At 39.5% G+C, this 22,333-nt stretch overlaps 1 protein-coding gene across 1 annotated transcript in view; it reads right to left on the bottom strand.

Annotated features, from left to right (window-relative positions):
* The window catches only part of epha7 (eph receptor A7), a 100,181-nt gene extending 78,977 nt beyond the window's left edge, over window positions 1-21,204 (bottom strand). The window contains exons 1-3 of the mRNA XM_066676132.1: window positions 21,106-21,204; window positions 18,697-18,761; window positions 15,885-16,554 (exon numbers count right to left, since the gene is read on the bottom strand). Coding sequence (XP_066532229.1) covers window positions 15,885-16,554; window positions 18,697-18,761; window positions 21,106-21,196 — 826 coding nt within the window. The 5' untranslated portion in view covers window positions 21,197-21,204. The remainder of the gene's footprint in view (window positions 1-15,884; window positions 16,555-18,696; window positions 18,762-21,105) is intronic.
* Between the last annotated feature and the right edge of the window lie 1,129 nt (window positions 21,205-22,333).

The following is a 22,333-nucleotide window of genomic DNA, read 5'->3' as shown; positions in this document are numbered from 1 at the left end:
GAATAATAAAAAATAAAATGAAACATTCCTGTAGCAACGCCAAACATTTTAATCTGACCTCTGCAGAAGGTAGCCACCCTGCCTCAGGAAACTCAGCCAGGGAGCACAAATAAAAGCAAGGGGAAGGGGAAGGAATGGAAAGCTGGTGAGAAAAGCCGCACACCATGGTGGGGATCGAGTTTCCAAAGTGGTTGCCCCTTCCAAACCTCTACACCCAGACTCTGGGTGAAAGGGCTTGAGGCGTAAAAAGTACCGAATGTTACAGTAGCAGGAAAAAAAAAATCAGAAGGGGGATTGTGAAAACGGGCAGATTATATGGTTAAATGACAGATCGTGTTCAGGCTAATTCACACAGGAGCTAGATTACGGATGCGTCCACTACTTGCGGACAAGCTGCCCATTCATGGAGGCTACCTTTGCGGCGAGAGGGGGAGATAAGTAGCTTTCGCCTGAGAAACAAAGAGAAGATTATCATAGTCTTACAGTGGGAGGAAGGACACAGTGAGGAGATGCCTTCTCGAAAAAGCCAGAGATGTAGAAAAGGCAGAGTGAGATGGGGAAAGTACTAGGAAAGAAATGGGAGGGAGAGAGAGAGAGAGAGAGAGAGAGAGAGAGAGAGAGAGAGAGAGTGAAAAGTAGCCTTCAATATTAGATCCAACCAAAACTTTTTCAATATGGCAATGCTTAAATACATGAGGGACATTGTAATCCCTTTGTAATCACTTCAGTAGAAGGGGACACTATACTCTCCCTTCCTTATTAAGCCAAAAGACTAGTTGTAATAAGCTGAATGCTTATTATTAAGTTATTAAGAAGTTATTAAAGTAAATTAGCACCAGTGTACATTAGATATAGTTTCACACTATGGAATAAAGGGTCTGTCTAGTTTCATTTAGACATATTTCAGGATGTTTGGCTTTGTTAAAAAAATAAACATAAAATATACTCTGAAACATTAAATAAAACATTGCTCTTGTTCCACAAGCACTTTACAATGTACCTAACTAATGTAAGTAAAAATAACGATTTAATACAATGTTCTTAAGACTTAAGAACATAATAATAAACTGCCAGAGATTTGAAATACAGTTATTGATAAACATTGAAACACAATTTAATAGATCATAAAACAAGTGCTATGAACAAGACTGTAATTGCTATTTAATAACATATTAACAGACTTTTATTCAGGGTTTTGGACTTGGGAGCTGATTACTTGCTACTGATAAAATATATTGTCTACTACGTTATATATATATAATGCACTATAACTGTATATTGCTTCGATTAGTTACAGCTTAATAAAATAGTTTAAAGTGTATTATAACAATATGGCCCCAGTGTAATTTGGGTTTGCCATTCATTACTAGCAAAAGAAGAAGAAGTGGAAGAAGTGAAACAGGTAGCCGCGTGGCATAATTAGCCAAATAAAATAAATAACACGTAGCAGCTTGCGATGGCTCACTGGAGAGCACTGTCGCGAAGCCAGCTGCTGAGACTGAGAACTGAGGATCAAAAGAAGCAGTGTGTTTGTTTATTTATTTATTAATTTATGCGTTTATTTTGAAACGCATCAATCATGGCCAACAACATGTGAGCAATGGGATCCATTAGCGAAGAGGCAATTACGGGACAATGCTTCCGCTCGTCGAATGTGAAAAATATTAATAATTAACTGTTTTATCTCACATAAAATAAACAAGAGCGACTAGCTCTCTGCCATTCCAGTCGAGCGCTTTCATTTTCCCGCCAGTTTATTATTTTTTTTCCATTTGTTTTGGCTGGAGGTGGTCATCGTGCGCTGCCAAGAAAGGAAATCTTCGAACCTGCTCCTCATTATTCAAGTGTCAGCCTCAGCCAGAGGAGATTTGATTAAGGACTAAATGTGGCGCGGTGGAAATCTACTGTTACTGGACAGGGCTGAGACTCAGTAAAAAAAAGGCTTGGGTGGCCTTCCACATCTGCCCAGATGTTTAATAGGTCAATTTAAACCCCCCCGACCCCAAAAACAATAATAATAAAACAAGTTAAAATCATAGCATGGCTTTGCCAATGCTTTCTTTGAATACTGTGTTTAGACGGCTTTATTCATCCAATATAAAATATAGAGTATTTTATAACACTCAGTTTATAAATCATAGGCCCATGAAGATAATAACTCTGGTTTCCACAGGTGTGAGTGTGTGAGTAACTGGGGGCTTCACAAAATACATGATATATGCAATATGTATCTTGATAAGAGCAGTGTAAACATTAAACCCATAAAACCACTAAACTATAATAAACACCCTGTTCCTCTTTTGACTTTCTATGAACACATATCAATTTTATAATGGCATTTGCTCTTGTTTCATGAAATGTATGACAGTGATGTCAGGGATTGTGTATTATATATAAATTATAAAAATCTATATGCTTTATGAATGCAGCATCCTCAAGGAAGAACTACATTAGAATGGGTCCCATCGGGTTCAGGAACAACTGGAAATGCATCGGACAGGCTTTTTCCAACAGCTATATATACCACTGGACAGCCGATTGTAAAATAGACAAATGAGCATTACCTCAAGCACCTGTAATTCTCCTCCCCGGAGAGGGCGGCTGATTTGTTGCGCTCATATTTAAAACAAAGGATTTTTTTTATGTTAAATCAGTTATCCCATACAAAATTTATAGCCCCTGTTCCGCAGATCCAGAATCCCCACCTTGTGCACTTAAGCAAAGAGAAGAGATTCATATTCCGCTCGTATAAACCTTATTCATCCTTGTGGGTACACTTTTCCGAGTTACGTTCTCGGATAAAAAGACGGAATTCAGGTTTCCAGATGGAAACTACTACTACTGTTTGCAGCTCTGTGATGGACGTATTGTCCATTTTATAGACACCAGTATGTATTACGTTCTTAATAATGAAGTTGCCAGAAAGGGTTCTGGGCGTAATGCCATAGAAGAGCTCTTATTGGTTTCTTAAAAGACTTTCAATTACTGTGTGCGGACCTATTCTTAGGATGACAACACCTCTAGATAATCTCCTGGCTCTAGGAAAGTTACTACAGAAAGTAGAATTTAAGGGAAAGGTTCTTCAGGTTCCCATATCATAAATGTGGTTCTCTAAGGGATTCAAATGAAAGGAACCCTCTGACGCATGGACCTCGGAAGATAAAGTGCAGTGTCACAAACTCATATGAGATAGCTAACAGCTCAAGACGTACTGAAGCAACAACCACTCAACCTCAAACTCCTTTACACATCAATTTAAGGCCATGAACGTGGGTAGTGATGGGAAGCACTGCTTGTTCCTTTAGCTTTCTCAGCCTTTAGCATTGACATTTCTGGACAGTATCAACAGAAATAACTATGAAAATACTGGCCATTATTTCACAGACATCAGACAAGGGATTTGTGATCACTGTGTTTAGCATTAGTTCAAATTTCTGTTAAGATTTATACTAATTTAAGTTGCTAAATCCATGACTTTACCCAAAACAAAACAAAACAAAAGTAAACAATGACTTTACCCAAAAATATGCTATAGAAATAGTGCTGTAAACTGTTGCGGAGGAACATTACGTGAGTGAATATCCTGCAGCTACTAACTTTTGGACTTTAGGCTTAAGATTAGACTAAAGGTTAGAGTCGGTGTTATGGTTTAGGTAATGTATAACACTTCACAATAAGGGTACATTAACAAATGATACTTAAAACCATGTTAAGTAATAAAACATTAATAAGCATTACTATGATTAAGTAAATTCACAAAGAATCAGAAATTAGGATTTTATAAAATACTAAAAATGCTAGTTAATGCTAGGTCTTGAGTCTTATTGATTACTTAAGGATTAATTGCAACATTATCTAACCATTTAGTAAGGTTTATTATTGTCTGAAATATCATGAATTAATGTATCATTATTGTAAAGTGTTACCGGGTAATGTTTATGGTCAGCGTTGAAAAAACAGGAACTACAGTATCACTATATATCGCTATATAAAATGATAAGATTTTCACACATTTTCAATATTTCAATATACATTTTACAAAATGTCATTAACTGACGTTCATTATGTTGCACCTGTTGCTTTCATTTCAATGAGTGGCAGTTAGAGTGTGTGATGTCACCGCACTCTAGCTTCTCTGCCCGAAAATCATTTTTTTCACTTTTCAGCCAAACAATTTGCCATAACTTCCTTATAGTTTCACCTAGAATCTTCATTTTAATTTTAAATGGTGGAGAAACTTGTCCTTTCTAGTTACAGGGTGCTGTCCTCAGTTCAGCACTCAAGCACTCAATTTAAAATTTAGCTTTAACATATTCATAATGAAAAAGCCAGTAAGTTTATGTTTGATGGAGGTGCCATGTTTCTTGTTGGTTCTTGGAGGTTTTTCAGTGGATTTTATACTGTTTAAATAGATATTTGGATTATATCGTATCGACCAAAATTAAGAAATATATCATGATATAAATATTGGCCGTATCGTCCAGCTCTACCATATCATATACTACATGATGGACAAACTGTATGTTTTTTAGAACATGTGCACAGATTTGTGTTAATACTATGGCCCACACTGAGGTCATCTGTAACCATTATTTTTTTTTATTTATTCATTTATTTTTATTATAGACAAAGTATAACTAATTCACATTTCCAAATATTAAAGCCTGCTTTTTTTTTCAGAAAGAATTCAATTCCTTGGTGTTTTTTTCTGAAAACCTTGGCCACAGAGTTCTTTGATTTCTTGCTCACTATAAAAACCACGCCATCAAATAACCCCTCGCTGATCAGCTGCAAGGGGAGTGGAGGGTGGTGTCAATTAGAATTTTTTCGCTGAGCTATTCCTTTAATTCTTTAATTCTTCTCCCTGAATGGACAGACCGTCCCTGCCTAATCATGTTGCGTCCAGTTCACTGAGCATACTGTGTGTGGGCGGACGGAGGCGCGTGTGTTTTGAGCTTATGAGGAGGCCTAAAAGGCCTGAAACTAAAGCAAAGCTGTTGATGGTAGCCCTGGAGTGGAAGAGAGAGAGAGAGATAGACAGACAGACAGAGAGAGAGAGAGAGAGAGAGAGAGAGAGAGATGAAAGGCATTAGATGAGAAAGGATGATCAGTTATTTAGCACATAAAAAGAGAGATGGGCCCAAGAGGTCTGGAGTGTGAAAGGCCCTCCAGGACCAGAACTAATCGACTCGAAAACCATGCGGCATCAGCAGGTTTGAGCCGTAACACACACTCACACACATATAGACACACACACAGCCTCATACACATGAGTTTATAGCTGTGACTGAGTTGGCCAACCAAAGGGACAGTGTCGAGTCACTCTGGTGCCACATGAATCCCTGTGATTCCCCAACACACACACATACACACACACACACACACACACACACACACACCAGCCACTCCCTGCATGAGCACTACAGGCCAATCGATCTTCCACTAAATCAAGCCCCAGCTTCTCTCAGAGCAGGCGGGTAAACACATGCTAATTCATGCGCTTATAGATAGCACTGATCAGTTTGTTCGATCAGTTTCTTGTTGAAGTGAGTACATTCTTAAGAATGTACCATTCTTATAACCATTCTTAAGAAGGTGTTTATAGTGATCAGCTGGCTCTTCGCTACTGGGTGTACTGAATCGAAAGACTGCACTTGAAATTATGACACATAGGATGCAGTTTTACATCCCTAACTGCCAAAATAATCAGTAAAAACACTCACCAGAAAAATCCAGTACTGTAACAAATCTAACCTGAAATAGCAGACTGCATGATGTTAATTTCATCATCATGTGTGGTACAACTGTTTGGCTTTTTTTTTATTATTTAGCATGAGAGCCTCCCTTTCGGGTTTTGCAATGCCCCTAACCCAGTTAACTCCTGTTCATTTTGAATCTTTTTTAAAAGCATTCAAATGAATAGCTTCAAAAGATGAAAAAGAAACAGATCAGTTTCAATGACTCACTGATTGAATGTAATGCCCCACCTCCAGAAGTATCAGAGCTTATTTTCAGACATAAAATTGTCTAGGAATAGTAATAAACACAGCACTGCAGGGAAGAAGCAACACTGCCGTGGCATTTATTTAAAAGTCACTGTCTGTGTTTATTTCCGTGTCTATGTTATACTTAGATATGGAGCCAGTAAACCTGACAGAGGAACAATTGTAATCAAGGCTCAGGGCTGATAGCATGTGTGTATGTGTGTGTGTATAAATGTGTGTGTGCTGTGTTTATTCTCCTTAATCTCTTGTTCTACCAGAGATGCATCTGCTTCTTGTTTACAGAAAAGTCAGTTCACTCCAGCACTTCAGACTGTGGCATTTTGCTGACAATCTTGGGGGAAAAAAAAAACAAAAACGTATTATTGTGATGGATCTAATGAAGCATTCTCATAAACACATTCGTTTGCTTCTTATAATGAAAAACAAAGCCTTTCTGTGCAAACAACAGCAATGTTTGAAGGACTCTAAAGGACTTTGATAAGTAAATAAAGGCATTAGAAGCATAGATATATAAAAATGCTGAGTTTTTACCGAGTCTATATCTGTAAATATCTTCCTTAGGTTCCGGAAGACACCACATCTCAAACTAAACGGTTGAGGATAATCCATCTGTTTTAAATAATGAGTAAACAAATGATGAGGCTCTTCGTTTTCAAACTTGATAAATGGCAAGTCACTTCATCTTTAGCATTTTGCTAAAATGCAATGGGAACCTCAGCCAAAATATAAATAAAGAAAGAAATAAAAAAACAGTGCATGATCAATTGCTTCAAGACACATAAATCACAGCATTGAGGATGAGAACTAACGCGGCGCTTCCTTCGTGGAAAGTTGTGCTGACATTAAGAAGTAATGGGAACATCATTGCTGTCATGCTTTATTTCATCAAAAGCTGCTTGTTGTGTGTGTGTGTGTGTGTGTGTGTGTGAGGAAACTGAGGCTGCCATGGTTAGTTGACTAAGCCCAATTAGTCAGATTAAAATTTACCATCTCACTGAATGATAATAATTATCATCATTACAGTAAGAGACTGGCCGATACATCAGCTGAGTGATATTATTGACCGATTCTGTTTATATTGGTATCAGGAAAGAAATTGCCAGTAAATTTGTAAAAAAAAAAAAAAAAAAAGTGCCTCATCTCACACACACAAAAAAAAAAAAAAAAAAAAAAAAAAAAAAAAAAAAAAAAAAAACTCACATAAAATAACAACAAAAAACAAAAGTCAGCCAATATATTTTTAAGACTTTGTTACTGAGTTTTGAAGCCAATTCCATGTGGTGTATTATTGGCCAGTACAGTTCATTTGTATCCAGACAAATCTCACACTGTAAAAAATGTAAATCTAAGAATGGTTATATCTCAGTCTCTATTCTCTCATTTGTCACACTATTTACATGTTAATTTTATAACAAAGCAAAATATCTTTGTTATTTTTTTGTAAATACTATGTGGTTTTTACAGTGTATATCTGTTTTTTTTTTTTTTTAACAGAAACGTACTGTAAACAAAACATTGCCAAAATTAACACTGTAATGTCATATAAATTTTCACTGTATATTTCACGGTAAAATTTTGGCAACCACAGCTGCCGTTTTTTTTACCGTAAAAATTTAAGATTTTTTTTTTTTACAGTGGCAGCTTAAATCAAGACAAAAATCAGATCAAAATGATCAGTATTCTCTTCAAATACTAATAAAATCAATAAGGAAACTATGGAGACCCTGAAAAGCATGCAATTGTTTGTCTTCATTATGTGACGGCCACCATGCTCAAAAAGTTCAGATGGTGAATGGACACAACAGATCAACAGCTATCACCAGGCAGATGACAAAATAAAAGGATTTGTGTGAAAACGTAGGGGGTTTGGTGTGGTTTTCTCTGAAGATGGCTTGATTTCTGTGGTGTCACCGGGGTCTCGGGGTGGGCTGTGCACGAGGTCAGTGGATATTAACTTCATTTACACACGGCTGCAAACACAGGGGCATAGACAATGCAGGCCTGCCTCTTGTGCTTAGTAACGAGAGCAGGACACATGACAGGTCACTGCCAAGCTGGAAGATGGATGAGCTGACTGGATGACCCTTGCCTTGCCTGAGGAGACCGACCCCACCCCCACCCCTTCCACCCCAGACCTCAAGCTCCCTTTCCCTCCAAAACAAAGACCCCCTACCCGCCGCCGGCCAGTGTGGAGCCCCAGCAACACTAACACAAGTCGACATCTCCATCGTCTATTCTCCAAGCACCGTTTAGCAGTTGGAATATCTTCATTTTTAACCCTTTAATGTCTAGGGTGGTTACTCTGTTATTAGCCTTAGTGCTTAGTGCTTAATCATAGTGCTTATTACATAGTAACTACAATGTAACTGTTATAGAACTGACATGTCAGACAGCCTTTAAATAGTCATCAATTTAAACCATTAACATTATTATAATTATTGTAAAATCAATAGAAAATACAACATTTAAGGTTGAAATTATTTATAGCTTTAAGAGAATGATGAAAAATGTTGTTTGCGGCAAGATACTATGCACATTTTAAGACTAAGATTCAGTTCCATTTATTAGTGTTTTGCATACTGAAGTCCTTTGACGTCACACTTTAAAGTTATGTAAATAAAAGTAATAAATGGCAAAATTTCTTAATTACTAACATTTCCAAGCAAATTTTTACCAAATATTTAAGGGCAGTCCCCTCCCAGGCCAATGCTGTTCTAATGGGATGGACCCAGATTAAAATTGTGATTATAGTGTTTATAAGTAAAGGTGGCCAATCAGAAACAGTCTGAGAATTTAATATTCAAACTTTTTATTGGACACACTGAATTGTGTATCTCACGTACATATTTATATTACTACTATAATGACTGCAGAGACATACATATACACTAACACAGACACACACACACACACACACACAAACACACTACAACCCTGAAGGACTTTCCAAATTGTGTAAAATTTAAAAGAGGTACACTGTCTTCCAGCCATCGCCAACCTGTCCAAACTTTATACACAATGGCACATACTCTTCTGCAGGCTTCGTCCCCTTTACTTTCCCAGTCTTAATGTTGACACACACACACACACATCTCCTCTGTAATTGCTTGCCGTCTGTCCATCTTAAAGGCAATCAGGCAGGCCAGCGCAGATGTGTTCTATAGAGTGTGTGTGTGTGTGTGTCCATTTCATCTTGCATGCCTGCATTTCTGAATTTCTGTGTGTGTGTCTTATGTACAGCACAATGTCAAAGGTCCAAGATTAAATGTCAGTAATGTCCAGTCAAAGTGGCCATTAACTACATGTTATTCAGTTTCCATTGAATTGCTGAAGAGAAAATTGAACTCTTTCTAGACCTGGTATTTTAGAGAGACAGCACTACTCTTCTTTGAACGACAGAATAAAATCAAGATCCACACTTGTGTCTTTTTCACAACATCCATTATATTTTAAAGAGTTACAGATGGTAAACCAAATAAATCTGCAGGCATCTATTTCCCCAACTCCAAAGTTCATTCTCAGGCTTCTTCCCATCCATGTAATCCCAGTAATCCCAATAATATTCAGAGATCTGGGCCCTGGGGCTGTGCATCTTTTCAGATCCAAGATAACACCACAACTTACATATTGTTTCATACGAGTTTCTGAAACAATCTATACTTACTACTATGTAATAACATGTAATGTATGTATAACAAGCCCAAAGTAAAACACAAACGCAATAACATGTGAGATTACATCATTTGTGTGTTTCTCTGTTCAAAGCTGCACAAACATGGTGTTATTTCTCTTATTTCTTTATTTTAAAATATATTTGAGGTGGAGAAATTATTATAGTGTTAAATATATGATGTAGAAAATACCATATATATTTTGCTGCATATATCTTATGCGTGGCTTATTATAAAGCTATTACAATTTATTACATAGTAATAACTATGAAATGTTTCAGAAACTTTTATGAGTCTTTCTATAAGCCATGTAGGTGGACTTACACACGAACCCTCTGCCGTTTTGGAGATTAAGTGTGTGTGCTGTGTGTATTTTTCTGTGCATTTAAGCGTGTACACTGCATGAAAGCGTGTGTGCGGGTGTGTGTTTAGAGCGGTTTTAACCCGAGGTGGCCGGGTGAAAGTGATATGTGAGTGAGCTGCGGGCTTTAGCTTTGGCTGATCGCTGGGGAGGGTCCTGTTGTCAGAGTGACTCTCCTCGGGGAGAGTCAGCACCTCAATCTCCCGCTAAGAGCAAAATCAATAACTTATTACATAACCTCACACTTTTCTTCCTTTACACCCACAGAGGCCCAGACTGTGTGTGTGTTTGTGTGTGTGTGTGTGTGTGGGGGGGGGGGGGGTTCTCGTGAACTTGATCTTAGCACCTGAAGACAAAGGCAAGACTCATTTGCCTTCTCTCTTTTGCCTCTTCAGGTTTATGCAAAGTGTGCTTATGCAACAAATGCTTCTCAACCATTCAGACACCTTTCAAGCACCTTCAGTGCATTTTATATTCAGTCTCTTCATTTTAACAACACCCCCACTACATTGTAGTTACATAGTGGTAACATAGTCATAACATTATAGTTACTACCTAATAAGCGCATGGGTTAATTAACACAAATAAAAAAAAGATATGAAGAATTTAAACATGGCTTTCAACATCATTTGACCCCTGAACTCGAGGCTGATGCATCCTAAAGGACATTAATATGCTGTTATAGAGTGTGATCCTTGTGGTATTTTGACCAAAGCATGTTATAAACATTTAGGACCAATGACGGTATTTATATATGATAAAAAAAGAAGTCCCATTTAAAGGCTTGGGAAGAAACAATGCCTGTTTCTCTCATTGCTTCAGTGAGGTAGATGATGGAATGTGGTCATAAAACGAAATGTGCTTTTGACACATTAATTACACAACTTAGCCACCCGAGGAACTGCTGTGTAATTACATAGCAACAATTACTAAAATAATACGCAGACAAGAGGGAAGATTGCACTGTGGCATAGACAGATCTTTAAAATTGCAGGACGCTGTTTGAATTTGAAAAACTCTGGCCACACTTTTGAGAAGCGTGAGCCTTTTAGATTGGACACAAACAGCAGTGGACAGCAAGGCCAATCCTGCCTCGGAGACAGCGGATCGATAAACCGGGCTGAGTTGGGAGTCACATCTGCTCACATCCCAAAGCTCACTTGCCCGGTCGAACCAGCCGAGGTGGGACCAAAAAAAACATTTGACCAGCAGTTGGGGAGCGGGGCTGTCATCCATCAGAGGATGAGTGCATCCCTGACAGGCCCAGATCCTGCAGGCGTCCCCTGAGGAACTTCCCTCCGTTTGAATAATTAAGACCACTTAGTCCTGGGTAACGGACGGCTGTTTCCAGCCACTGGCGTTAACACCTGATCAATCAGCTGAGTGTCAGGGCTTAGAGAAGCCCTCTCCCCTCCCCCTCTCACCCCCACAGTGGCATTTGAAATGCAGAGAGCGGCCTTGGCTGAGCGTTGGCTTTTCGCTCTGGAGGCCGCCTGCTGGCTTGCTTTCCCTGAACCTCTGCTGCCTTTGTGGCTGGACTCCATGGTAAGCAGCCCTCCCCGGGGTTAAAGCCATCCATCAGGCTCAGACTAACTCCTATCCAGCTCCCTGACGTAGCCCAGATGGATGATAGCCATGTCCGTCAGCCTCTAGCCTGCTAGCAAAGACTGCAGGGGAAATAAGAGCTACTTTCCTTGCCCAATGCAAACTAGTAGGTACGGCTTTTCATGAAGACTGGCGGCTATTCTGGGTCATCCGGGTTGATGGACACTGTACTACCATTTGTACTATTTGGACATAGATTTAGGGTTAATCCCATTCCTTAATTATACCCTAGCCCTAGTTTTTAAGTGTTATCCTGCTCCTTGGCTCTGAGGTACAAGGTATAGTGGTTAAAAACATTCTCTTAAAAAACAGAATGACCTTCCAAGAGCCTGACATGTCATCAGAACACACACACACACAGTCTGTCAGTCTGCAGTGATATCAGAGGAGTGCTTCTGGACATGAATTAGTTAAATTTAGGGCACCATGCCTGATTTTGTGGTGTTTTTTTTTTTTTTTTTTTTTCAAAACTCCCAGTTCCACCTTAAATGCTGTCATAGCCACATGTGCTAGAATGTAATGTAATGTGGCTCAGCATTTAAGGTAGAACTGGAAATTTCAAGACATTGGTAAAGTACAGTGATGTTTTACGCTTGTTCTGAAGAAAAGGGACATAAATGCATTAACACTACTACAATAAACCAAGATTTAAAAAAGCAATGGTAATTGTAGTTTATCGAAGGAGAATATAATGATATTTGTAGCTTTATTTGGCTGCTTTAGTTGGTGATTCACACCAAGAATCATAGCTCTTTGTTTGAAGTGTGACACTCTCAATTTCAAGGGCTTTATACCCAATGAAGGGCCCTGTCCTGCTTTCCAAACTAGAAACTAAGACACCCTTACCCTTAGGGCAAATCAGAAGGGTGTAGGGCTAAGTACTAGGGCTAAAGACTTAGACCTGGACCAAGTATATTTACTTAAACTTGCCTAGAAACAGGTAGAATATTGAATATTAGTATTATGCAGTCTCCCAATCTCTAAAATATTAAGCCATCCAGTAATTTCAACACTTCGCTAAGGTCAAGAAACAATTACATGACGTGTTAAATTTGACCAACATGGTCCTGCATTCCAAGAATTGCTTTGGCAATAATTTTTTTTTTAAATCTCAGCGAAAACAAAGAGAGCAATGTGTGTCTATAAGGGCCTTTTCACTTCGGCTAAGGAACTTAGTGTCTCCATTTTCTCAGCATGGACACAGTTGAGCTGGGCGCTACAAATGAATGACCGCTATTTTTACCCGGCGGCGTGCGGCTCTATGCAAATAAACCCAGGGCCAGGCTGCGGAAAACTTGGCATTACTCTTTTTCAACACCACTACAACACAGAGGGCTCTAGCTTTGGGGGGACAGCAAGGACAAGGGCAGGACGAGTGAAGGGTGAGATTGAGGCCTGTCTTGAGTGCTACGTGAAGAGTTAAATAAAGCCAAAGAGGAGAGAATGAGAGAGAGAGAGCAATGACAGACTGACAGTCCCCCTCCAGCTAAGGAGCTAAGGCAATGAAGGAGAAGATCACAACACACGTTTCAGAGGAGGCCCCCTTGGATGCATGGGAGGGGAGGGGGGGGGGTGCGTCTCAGATAACATGACTGATGGCTTCACTGAGTTGGACTCTCTCTTGAACTCCATTAGACTGAGCTTCCAAAGATGACTAGATTGCGAGCAAGCCTTGGAAGACCCCCAAAACTGTTCATGGTCCATCAGATCCACCACATCTGCTGAGAGATGCCCTTATTGGCTGGTTGGTATCCAGTCTGTGTAATGATGAGAGGTGAATGGACTATCCCTCCCACCCAAAGAGCACAGGCAATCTTAGATGGCTTAGGAAGCTTCAGGGATCAGTCTGGCACTCTCCTTCTGATAGGGACCACCTATCTGACAACTCACTGGGCCACTCAGAAGCCCCAGTATGGGATTTTATATATGAACCATTAAATACGACTCCAGATCACAAGGTTAAGGATTGTTTCAAGTGACAGATAGGTCACAGTACAAGTCTCTAGTCCTAGAAATATGACCTAGTGAAGAGCATGAGGGCCATGCTGTCCTCACAGGACAGTGGAAGAGAGAGAGAGAGAGAGAGAGAGAGAGAGAGAGAGAGAGAGAGAGAGTGAGAGAGCGATGGAGGGCATGGTGTCCCAGTTCAACACAGGCCATATTCTCATCACCACAACAGCTCTCCATATTATAAAGGCCACTGTCCCTCACAGCACTTCCATCCAATACACTGCTGCAGTATTCCACTGCTCAGAGAGTGGGGGAAAAAATGTTCAGCCTGTTCCGAGCTCTGGGGAAAAAACACTGCACCGGGGCAATTTAATACCAGGAGAACGGCTGGGACAAAAAGCGCTGATGCAGCAAAACCACCCCTTAACCCCCACCGCCCCCCCCCCCCCCCCATTTTATTTAGATGAACTGCACCGGTGGAATGGTGATACAGCAGCACGGAACTCATAATGTGACAATGTGGAGGGCGCTGGCCCAAATGGGGCATGGTTCTTTTTGAAGCGACTGTGGTGTTTTTTTTTTTTTTTTCTTTTTCCTAGGCCACGCAACAGGATGGGGCTTAAACCATGGGGCTACATCTGTTAAAATATTGGCTTCAGACTTAGCCCCTTATTATTACATAATTACACTTAATAGCAATGTTATTACAATGTTATTAGACTGTAGAAAAATTTTAGATTACAGTGGTGGTGATAAGTCCAAGGAGTCAACGACTAGTGTGTACCATCCACGTAACGTTAGTAACGGTGGTGATCAAGGTTTCTTCAGGGACGATTATGCCCCCGAACCAAACCCAGCTTAAATAAAATAACTTTAAAAAAAATAATAAAAAGAATAAAATAAAAACACCACACATTATTACTCTGAGCACGTGCCACAAAACCCAAATTATAACGCAGGACTCTCGAAGCAGGACTTAGCTCTCGTTCTCTGGCTTTTGAAATGGCTTTCAGCTCCAAAATAACCTCTCGACACGGCATGGGAGCGCGGAACAGACGGCCCGCTTCTGCTTTTGATCATATAATTGCGTTCTGAAGCGCTCTTCACACACTAACTTAATGACGCGGACCTGCCCGAGTGTGTACGGCCATAAAAGCTATCAGAGACATCCGTAGATATTCTGATGAAACATTACTGCCCGGTGCACTTCATAAGCCAACGGGTAGGCAGGGGTACTGCTAGAACAATTTGCACATAAAAGGGACTTTGTGCAGGCAAAGCAAGGCCACTTTAAAGAGCGAGTCTAAGTGGTCCTCACCAGTTCTCATCTTCTAACGCTGGTTAGACGTTAGAAGCTGTAGTTCTGATCGTCCTAAACGGAGGCGGCAGCTACGTTAAGGTGAGCGTAATTGCATTTCCTGTTCAGAAATGGCTCTTTCGTAAACAACCACCGGGCCATGTTTGTTTTCCTTCTCTTTCAGGGTCATTTCAATCGGCCGGAGAGAGAGAGAGAGGACGAAAGAGAGAGTGAGAGGGAAAGCAAGAGATCGACTGGACCATGTCCAGACCTGGGTATTTTGTGAGTGATTGACTTGGCGCTGTGCCACTCTAAAAGGCAGCGAGAACGGGCGAATGGGAAAGAGCAGAGAGGAAGAGGTAGAGTTGCCGAAGAGTGCGCTGAAGTGCTGAAATCATCACCTAATCCCAAGATCAACACGAGCACGGGAATAAACTAACAGCCTGTGAATCAACCAATTAGCCGGACCCCCCTCCCTCATTATTACGCCATGTATCTGCGCCTCCACATTTAATCTACCATTGCTATTCCCTACAAATGTGTTTCTTTCTCTTCTTATGCCTTCTTCGGTCCTTTCATATGATTTGGCAGTTTTGTAAGCTCTAAAATTATAATTAGATCACAAAAGAGTTGTGGGCTAATGAATAGACAGAGACTTGTCAAGTAATTACAACCCGAAATGATTATGCTAAATCGACCTTTGAAAGATTCGCATAAGTTAGGGCGTGATTAATCGCTTTAATATAAAACTGCAATATGAAAGAGAGCTATTTTCAAATTGTAAGCGCTCCAATCTCCCACATTCAATATTGTTCCAAGTTCCAGAGCATCAATATGTCAAGACGAGGGCTTATTTTCACTTAGAAAACAATTAAAACCTATTACATCTGTAATTACACAGTAATAGCCTAATAATAGTCACTCATATCCGATTCAAAGTTCAAATATAGCCAAAGCATCACCAGCAGGATCTGAGAAACGTAGGTGCTACTCACGTTCGCAAGCGTCTCCTTTCTGGTGGAAGCCAGCTTTGCAGATGCACTTGCCGATGGGCACCAGCCACTCGCCCTCAGCACTGCAGTGCATCTTGGGCGAGTTGTCAGCCTCCTCCTCTGCATCACTCACGCAGGTACCCTCCACCTCCACCAGCGAGGAGAACTCCGATCCTGTCACCGTGTCTGGGAAAGTGGCCAGGTTCTCGATGATAGACCAGCACTTTTTGTAGTAGACCTTGACGGAGACCAGAGCGATGCAGGCGCCCACGTCCTGGAACGCCAGGTAGAAGCCCCGGCGGGACAGGGGTCCGATGATGCGCACTTCGGTGTTCAGCTTCATCTTGCGCTCGCCCAGGTCACCTTGCGTGAAGCTCTCATCTGCCGCGATGGTGTCAATCTTCACATACTGGCTCTCACGTATATTCCTGCCCACCTCCACATCTGTCTCCTGGTAGTAGAGGTTGAACGTCTCCTTGCACGTGCCCACCACCCCGGGCAGGCTGTTGCAATCCCTCAGCGTGAACTTCAGCTCCACGAAAATCCGCTGCGCATCGCCCTTCTCTATCCAGTTAGTCCGAAGCCAGTTGTTTTGGTTGGGTTCCATGACCTGGCACACCTGGTACGTGCGGATGGGCGTGAAGTTCTCGTCCAGGCCACTGATCTCTTCCCACTTGGACATGGATTAAAAAAATAAGAAAAGAAAAGATAAAAAGAAACAGTAAGTACACATCACAATCACAGGGAGTATTTATAATAGCCACGTAGCTTCAAAGTTACAGAGAACTTTGAAGAGATTTTATAATGAAATTATGATTTTTTTTCTCAAATAAACAACATAGAGACCAATCAATAATGTTTATAATCAGCGCTAATGGAAATGTCACTATGTCGCATATCGTACATGGATTCAAGAACTAAAAGACACCCATAAATATAGGCTACAGTACATCATCCCAAATACAATGAACCCTAATAAAATACTGAAAACATTCTGTAATAAACAATTAATGTGTCTCAAACAACATAAAAATAATAAAAAAAACATTTTCCCCATTTCAACATGGCAACTTAAAAAACCTGTAAATATAATACTAATTAACTGTTATCATTTTACCTCACAATATCTACAAATCCTCCCACTTCAAGTCCAAAAGAGACAAATAAACACACTTTACAACCCTTGCGGAGAAGCAAAAGAAGCCTGTATACCATGTATTAACTCTGTTTATGTCACAATCTCTGCAATGTCAGTTCAGCAGCTAATCGTTGCTGTTGCAAATAATAATTCTGTGGCAAAATCTAATAATAATAATATAGGTAAAATTTGGTTCATTTTCTAAGTGAATATATTTGAGCATATCTTTAAAGAGAATGACCATAACTGGGTTTGTATTTCTACTGCAGATTTGTCTAAAAGAAAATTGGGGTTCAACAAACCTAAATAAAAGTATAACCTAATATATATATATTGACTGAAATAGTAAATAGACATAAATAGTGACTGAAACACTATTTATGAATTACAAAATGCTGAGGTGTGTTCCCAGTTCTGGTCAGACATGCTCACTTTTTTTTTCTTAACTTTTCACTTAATAATATCAATTTGGGAAAAACTGCCTAAATTTCTCACACAACTTTGCACATATTATCATTTGACCCATGGAAAAAAAACAAGGCCAATGTGAGGCTGAATAACACTACAGCACAATTATTTTTCCCATAGCAGACTTTACAGAGACATGGTAGTTGCTTAAGAAAAAAAAACCTTACTATATTTGTATATAACACACTTTAAACTACATACTTTACTGTAAAATTGTCTTTTTAAAACTACAATTCTAGTACCGTAAATCAAGTGAAAAAAAGTAATGCAAGTGGAAAACAAAATTAAAATTTTTTAAATAATAAATAATAATAATAATAATAAACACCACAAAAAAGGGTTAACAGTCTTGTAATGAAAGAGCAGAAACTTACAGTACAATTGAAATTTGCAATGAACAAAGCTGTACACCATGTGTGTGTAGTTTCATAAGCAAGCGATTGCCTGAAGGGCAGTAAAAAACTTTATCTGAACTCAAAATATTAAACAAATACAGTATCTTGAACCCTTTAAAAAAACTCTAAAAATCTCCAAAATGGCAACATTTTACAAGAAAGAAAAACATGATTCAAAGTTTACAATATTTAAAGTATTGTATACATGCAATACATATTTATTAGTCTGTTCATGACTAAAGTTTTACAAAGTGTAAAGAACTGCTGCTAATTCAGATAATGCCAATGAAAGAAAAAAATAAATAAATACAGAAAAAGGGATACAGATTTTTGCTATGGATTTTACAATCCGGCCAGATTCCTGGTTTCCAGAGTAGCCAAGAGGCATAAAACTTTGAAGAAATAAAGTCAATGTTTCCCAACATCGGTCAATAAATAAAGGATTTAAAACTTTTGTGACATGACATCCCATAATTCCAAATATCCTGTTTCTATAAACATCTCAATAAAGAGCTGAAACCAGGATCAACTTTCCACCTAAAGGTGAACAGATCCCATTATTGATACATTTAAAAAAATAGTCTCCTCATATTTTTTTTAACAGAAACCATTACCTCAAGAGACTTTGCTGGCCTCTATATTTACAGACCAAGAAATATGGATTTCACCGAGCCCTATGAACTCTACCTGATAACAACAACCAACAAGAACGAGGTGTAAACAATGAAAAAGTAAAACCACAGATTAGACAAGGGAAATCCCAGAGTGCTCTCACTACAAACACCATCCAAAGTAATGAAGAGCGGCCTCTTACCCCGCTCGGAGGAGACGCTATCCACTCCAACTCGGTCTGCTGTGCCTTTGAGTCCAGCAGGATCACTGCCGATGAGAAAGAAGTGGGTGCTGTTAAATTATCACAGCGTCTTCGAAACATGTTGGACACGAAGCCCGAAGAGAATCAGAGAGAGAGAAAGAGAGAGGGATAGAAAGACAGACTGACTCTGTTTTCTTTTTTAAAGCTAAGCTACAGGGACTCAAATGTTGCCTGACGAAGAATATTGACTGTAAATAACAACCTCACGCCTCCTGGCAGTTGCTTCTGAGAGGAAAAGAGGCAGTAAATAATGTGTAGTAATAATGTGTAGGTCACTTGACGAAAAAAAAAAAAACATCTCCTACTCGCAAACGAGCTTTTCTATTTCCTCTTTGTTTCTATTGTCATATTAAAGGAGATGGAAATGTTAAATGAGCGATGAAAGAAAACTTACGAAAGGCTTTTGTTCTAAAGTTTTAAAAGATCTATGTCCATAAAAAAGATAAAGAAGAAAAAAACAGGCACTTCAAAGAATTCGGAGATTCCACTTTAGGGAAAATAATGATTTTCAAGGGGAATGTATTATCTTTTGTCAAATCAATATTCAATTGTTGTCACAGTCAAAACAACCATTTGTGTTCTCAATTTTCTTCTTAAACACAATCTAAAAATTCCACATTCACTTTTTAATTTGTCTGTGGTATTCAGGATGAATGGACCAATGGTAAAGGCCTAACATATCTATGAAAAAAAGAGTAAGAAAACTCTGGGAACACCTGTAAATTCACTGTTCTTTTTGGACGGTTATACGAATTCATAATAGTTGTTCTATAATGTATACATCTTACAGTTAATGATTCCTATTCCTATCACCACCAATAAATGTTTGTGTTCGTAATGTTTCTTCGGCTGAATTGAAACGACTTTTTTGAAAATTCAAAGAACTAGTAAGAAATGGTGGAACCTCTTCCTCACCCATCCTGGAAACTGTTCCTGGGGGAAATAACAAAGTTAGTTCAATGTTTGAAAGAGAAAAGTAAGAAACAATTTCAAAAGAGTCATGTAGTTTGTATCTTAATTCTAGCTTTTGTTATGTGGCCACCAAGCCTCCAAGACGACACACTGATGTGTGGTACATGGTGAGTTTACTCAGTTTTACAAAGTTGACTAAACCTTTGACTAATATATTTTATAAGATATTGATCTGTTTGTCGTGAACACCTGAACCCCTATTCCCAAACATTGGATATCTATTAGTGGATGGTACACATGGATACAGAGCTTGAAAGCATGAGGAGCTGGTGTTGGGTATAATATCCCACTGTTACGTCTGATTTATTCAATCTCACATTCAGTGAAATATTCAGCATTTCCTTGGACCCGTTTTGGACGGAAACCCTTCACCTGTGGTGGTAAGCGATGCTATCGTCTGTGACTTGTTATTGCGCTGTGTACATTGCTCGGTGAACGTGTAATTAAAATGTAGCACAAAACCACTCCTGGAAAATGGTGAGGTATTGTTAGACCTATTATAAATAGACTGACTTCTTATACGTCGCTAAAACGTCGGAAATATTCTTGGGTAATTCGGTTCAGGTTAGAGTAGACGGTACGCCAAGTTGAGAGGGGGAAATACTTGTTCATTGCACTGCTTCTGCGGTGGATTTTTAATATTTGCGCGGAATATTTTCCTCTATCGTCTATTATTTTAGTGAAGGTCGTCTTGGAGAACTGAGGATACGTAGCGTTATGATCTGTACGCATATTGTATACGCATATTTATACTGTGGTTATATACAGCGACACGCTGCAGTATTTCACGCTGAAGTTTGTCACGTTCGGTTATTGGTTTATTTACACGCTAGCGGGACGTGGACATGCACTGACAAGCGGATACAACTCCGAATGACTTGGATATTGCCGAGAGAAAGAGAGAGAGAGAGTCTCTATTGTATTTTTGAACGCTTTTGTGACAAGGTTGACATGTAAAGCTCGAGTTCGCCTCAGAATAAAGGCTGTTTTTGGCGTAACCGGTATTTACATAAATATTGAAGCTTGAAAATATGCAAATTCGCTATTTACGCCGTGTTCGTATCTTTCTCTGATTGAAATAGATGCTTTATCAGCTGGAATAACGTTGGGAAATTTGGCATAGCGTTGTGAAATGAGCAACCGATTTCAACAATTCCCCAGAATGGATTCAAGAAACGTCCAAATATGTTCCTTGGGAGCTACTTTCAGGCAGCGTCTGACACAAGTTCTAGCTTCGAGACGCAGTGCTCTACCTGTTTTCAAAGCACGCCGGCGGTGCACTGTTGTAGGTGAGGAGGTACACAAAATAGTAACATATTCAGCGTAAAATGTCCAACGTAAACAAGACGCCGGGAAACGCGTAAACTTTTCACTCACCCTCGCGCGTGTTCTGTGCTATTCCAATAGCGTAAAAACACCAATGAAGGTAAAATATAGTCCACAAACGATAAAGCGAGGCGCGAACCATGGTGCAGTTGCGTCTGGAAGTGAGGTAAAATATATTAAAAAAATAAAAAAAATAAAAATGAATTTGAATCCTATCTTCCCATTGACGGCGGTTTCTCCAAGCTCCAGCAGCTCAAGCTCCAGCAGCAGCGGCTCTGAGTGAATGAACTGGCCGACTCTCACTCAACCAGCGACGGGAGAAGTGTGGGCGGGGCCAGAGCCTAACATCAACGCCCCTTTCTTTGGGGAATGGCCAGATTTCTCATATTCATGAGTCAGCTGCCTATCGCAGGGAAGGGGCGTGGCTTTTATTGTTGGGATCTGCGTTCCAGAACTGAAGCACGCCGAGGAGAGTGTGAGAGTTCGACCAATGACTGCGTAAAGGAATACGACCCGAGTAGCCAATGGTAGAGTGAAGGGGCGGGGCTTAGCGTGAAGTATTCATTACTTTCTTACCGCACCAGTCAAAGAATATCTTTATTTCATGCTCTCTAGAACGTACAGTACTAACAACAGGGTTTTGTGCTTAGAAATAGCTAGTATTTGAAGAACTCTTTGAAGGGTCATGACAATGAGCTTCATCATTTCAGGAAAAACAAAAACTGAGCTGATAAAGTTCTAAAAATAACCATAGTCACTATAAATAACTCACTGTTAGGGCATATATGTATATATATATATATATATATACTATTAATTTGAATATGTTACTAGGTTACTATCAAAGTACACTACTTCCAAATTTCAAAAAAAGGGTCTAAAATCCAAAGTTACCACAAACTTATTTCATTAAGATACATTTTAATTTAGTATATTATTATTATTATTGCTTTTTTGGGGGATATTTAAGACATCAAAGATATCTTAAAAATTAAATCTACAGATTTTTGCTTCTGCTGCTTAAAATATTGGCAATGCACCAAAAATGAGAGAACTCTCCCAGTGACTGTGACTGTCCTGGAGCAGTTTAAGGGTGTATAAAGTGCACCAAAATGGTTCTGAAAGCTCATGTAGAAACATGGCTAGCGTCTGGGCAGGGCACCAACAGCGTGCCTCGACACTGAAGAAGACTTCACTTCTAAAGGGTGTGAAAATATAAAGGATTGCATCACTGGGTTTTATTACATTTTTGTATGCAGTGGCCTCAGATCCTCAGTTA

Source organism: Hoplias malabaricus, chromosome 7 (genome assembly GCF_029633855.1).
Source record: "Hoplias malabaricus isolate fHopMal1 chromosome 7, fHopMal1.hap1, whole genome shotgun sequence".
NCBI lineage: Eukaryota > Metazoa > Chordata > Actinopteri > Characiformes > Erythrinidae > Hoplias > Hoplias malabaricus.
This window is presented reverse-complemented; position numbering and strand designations above follow the sequence as displayed.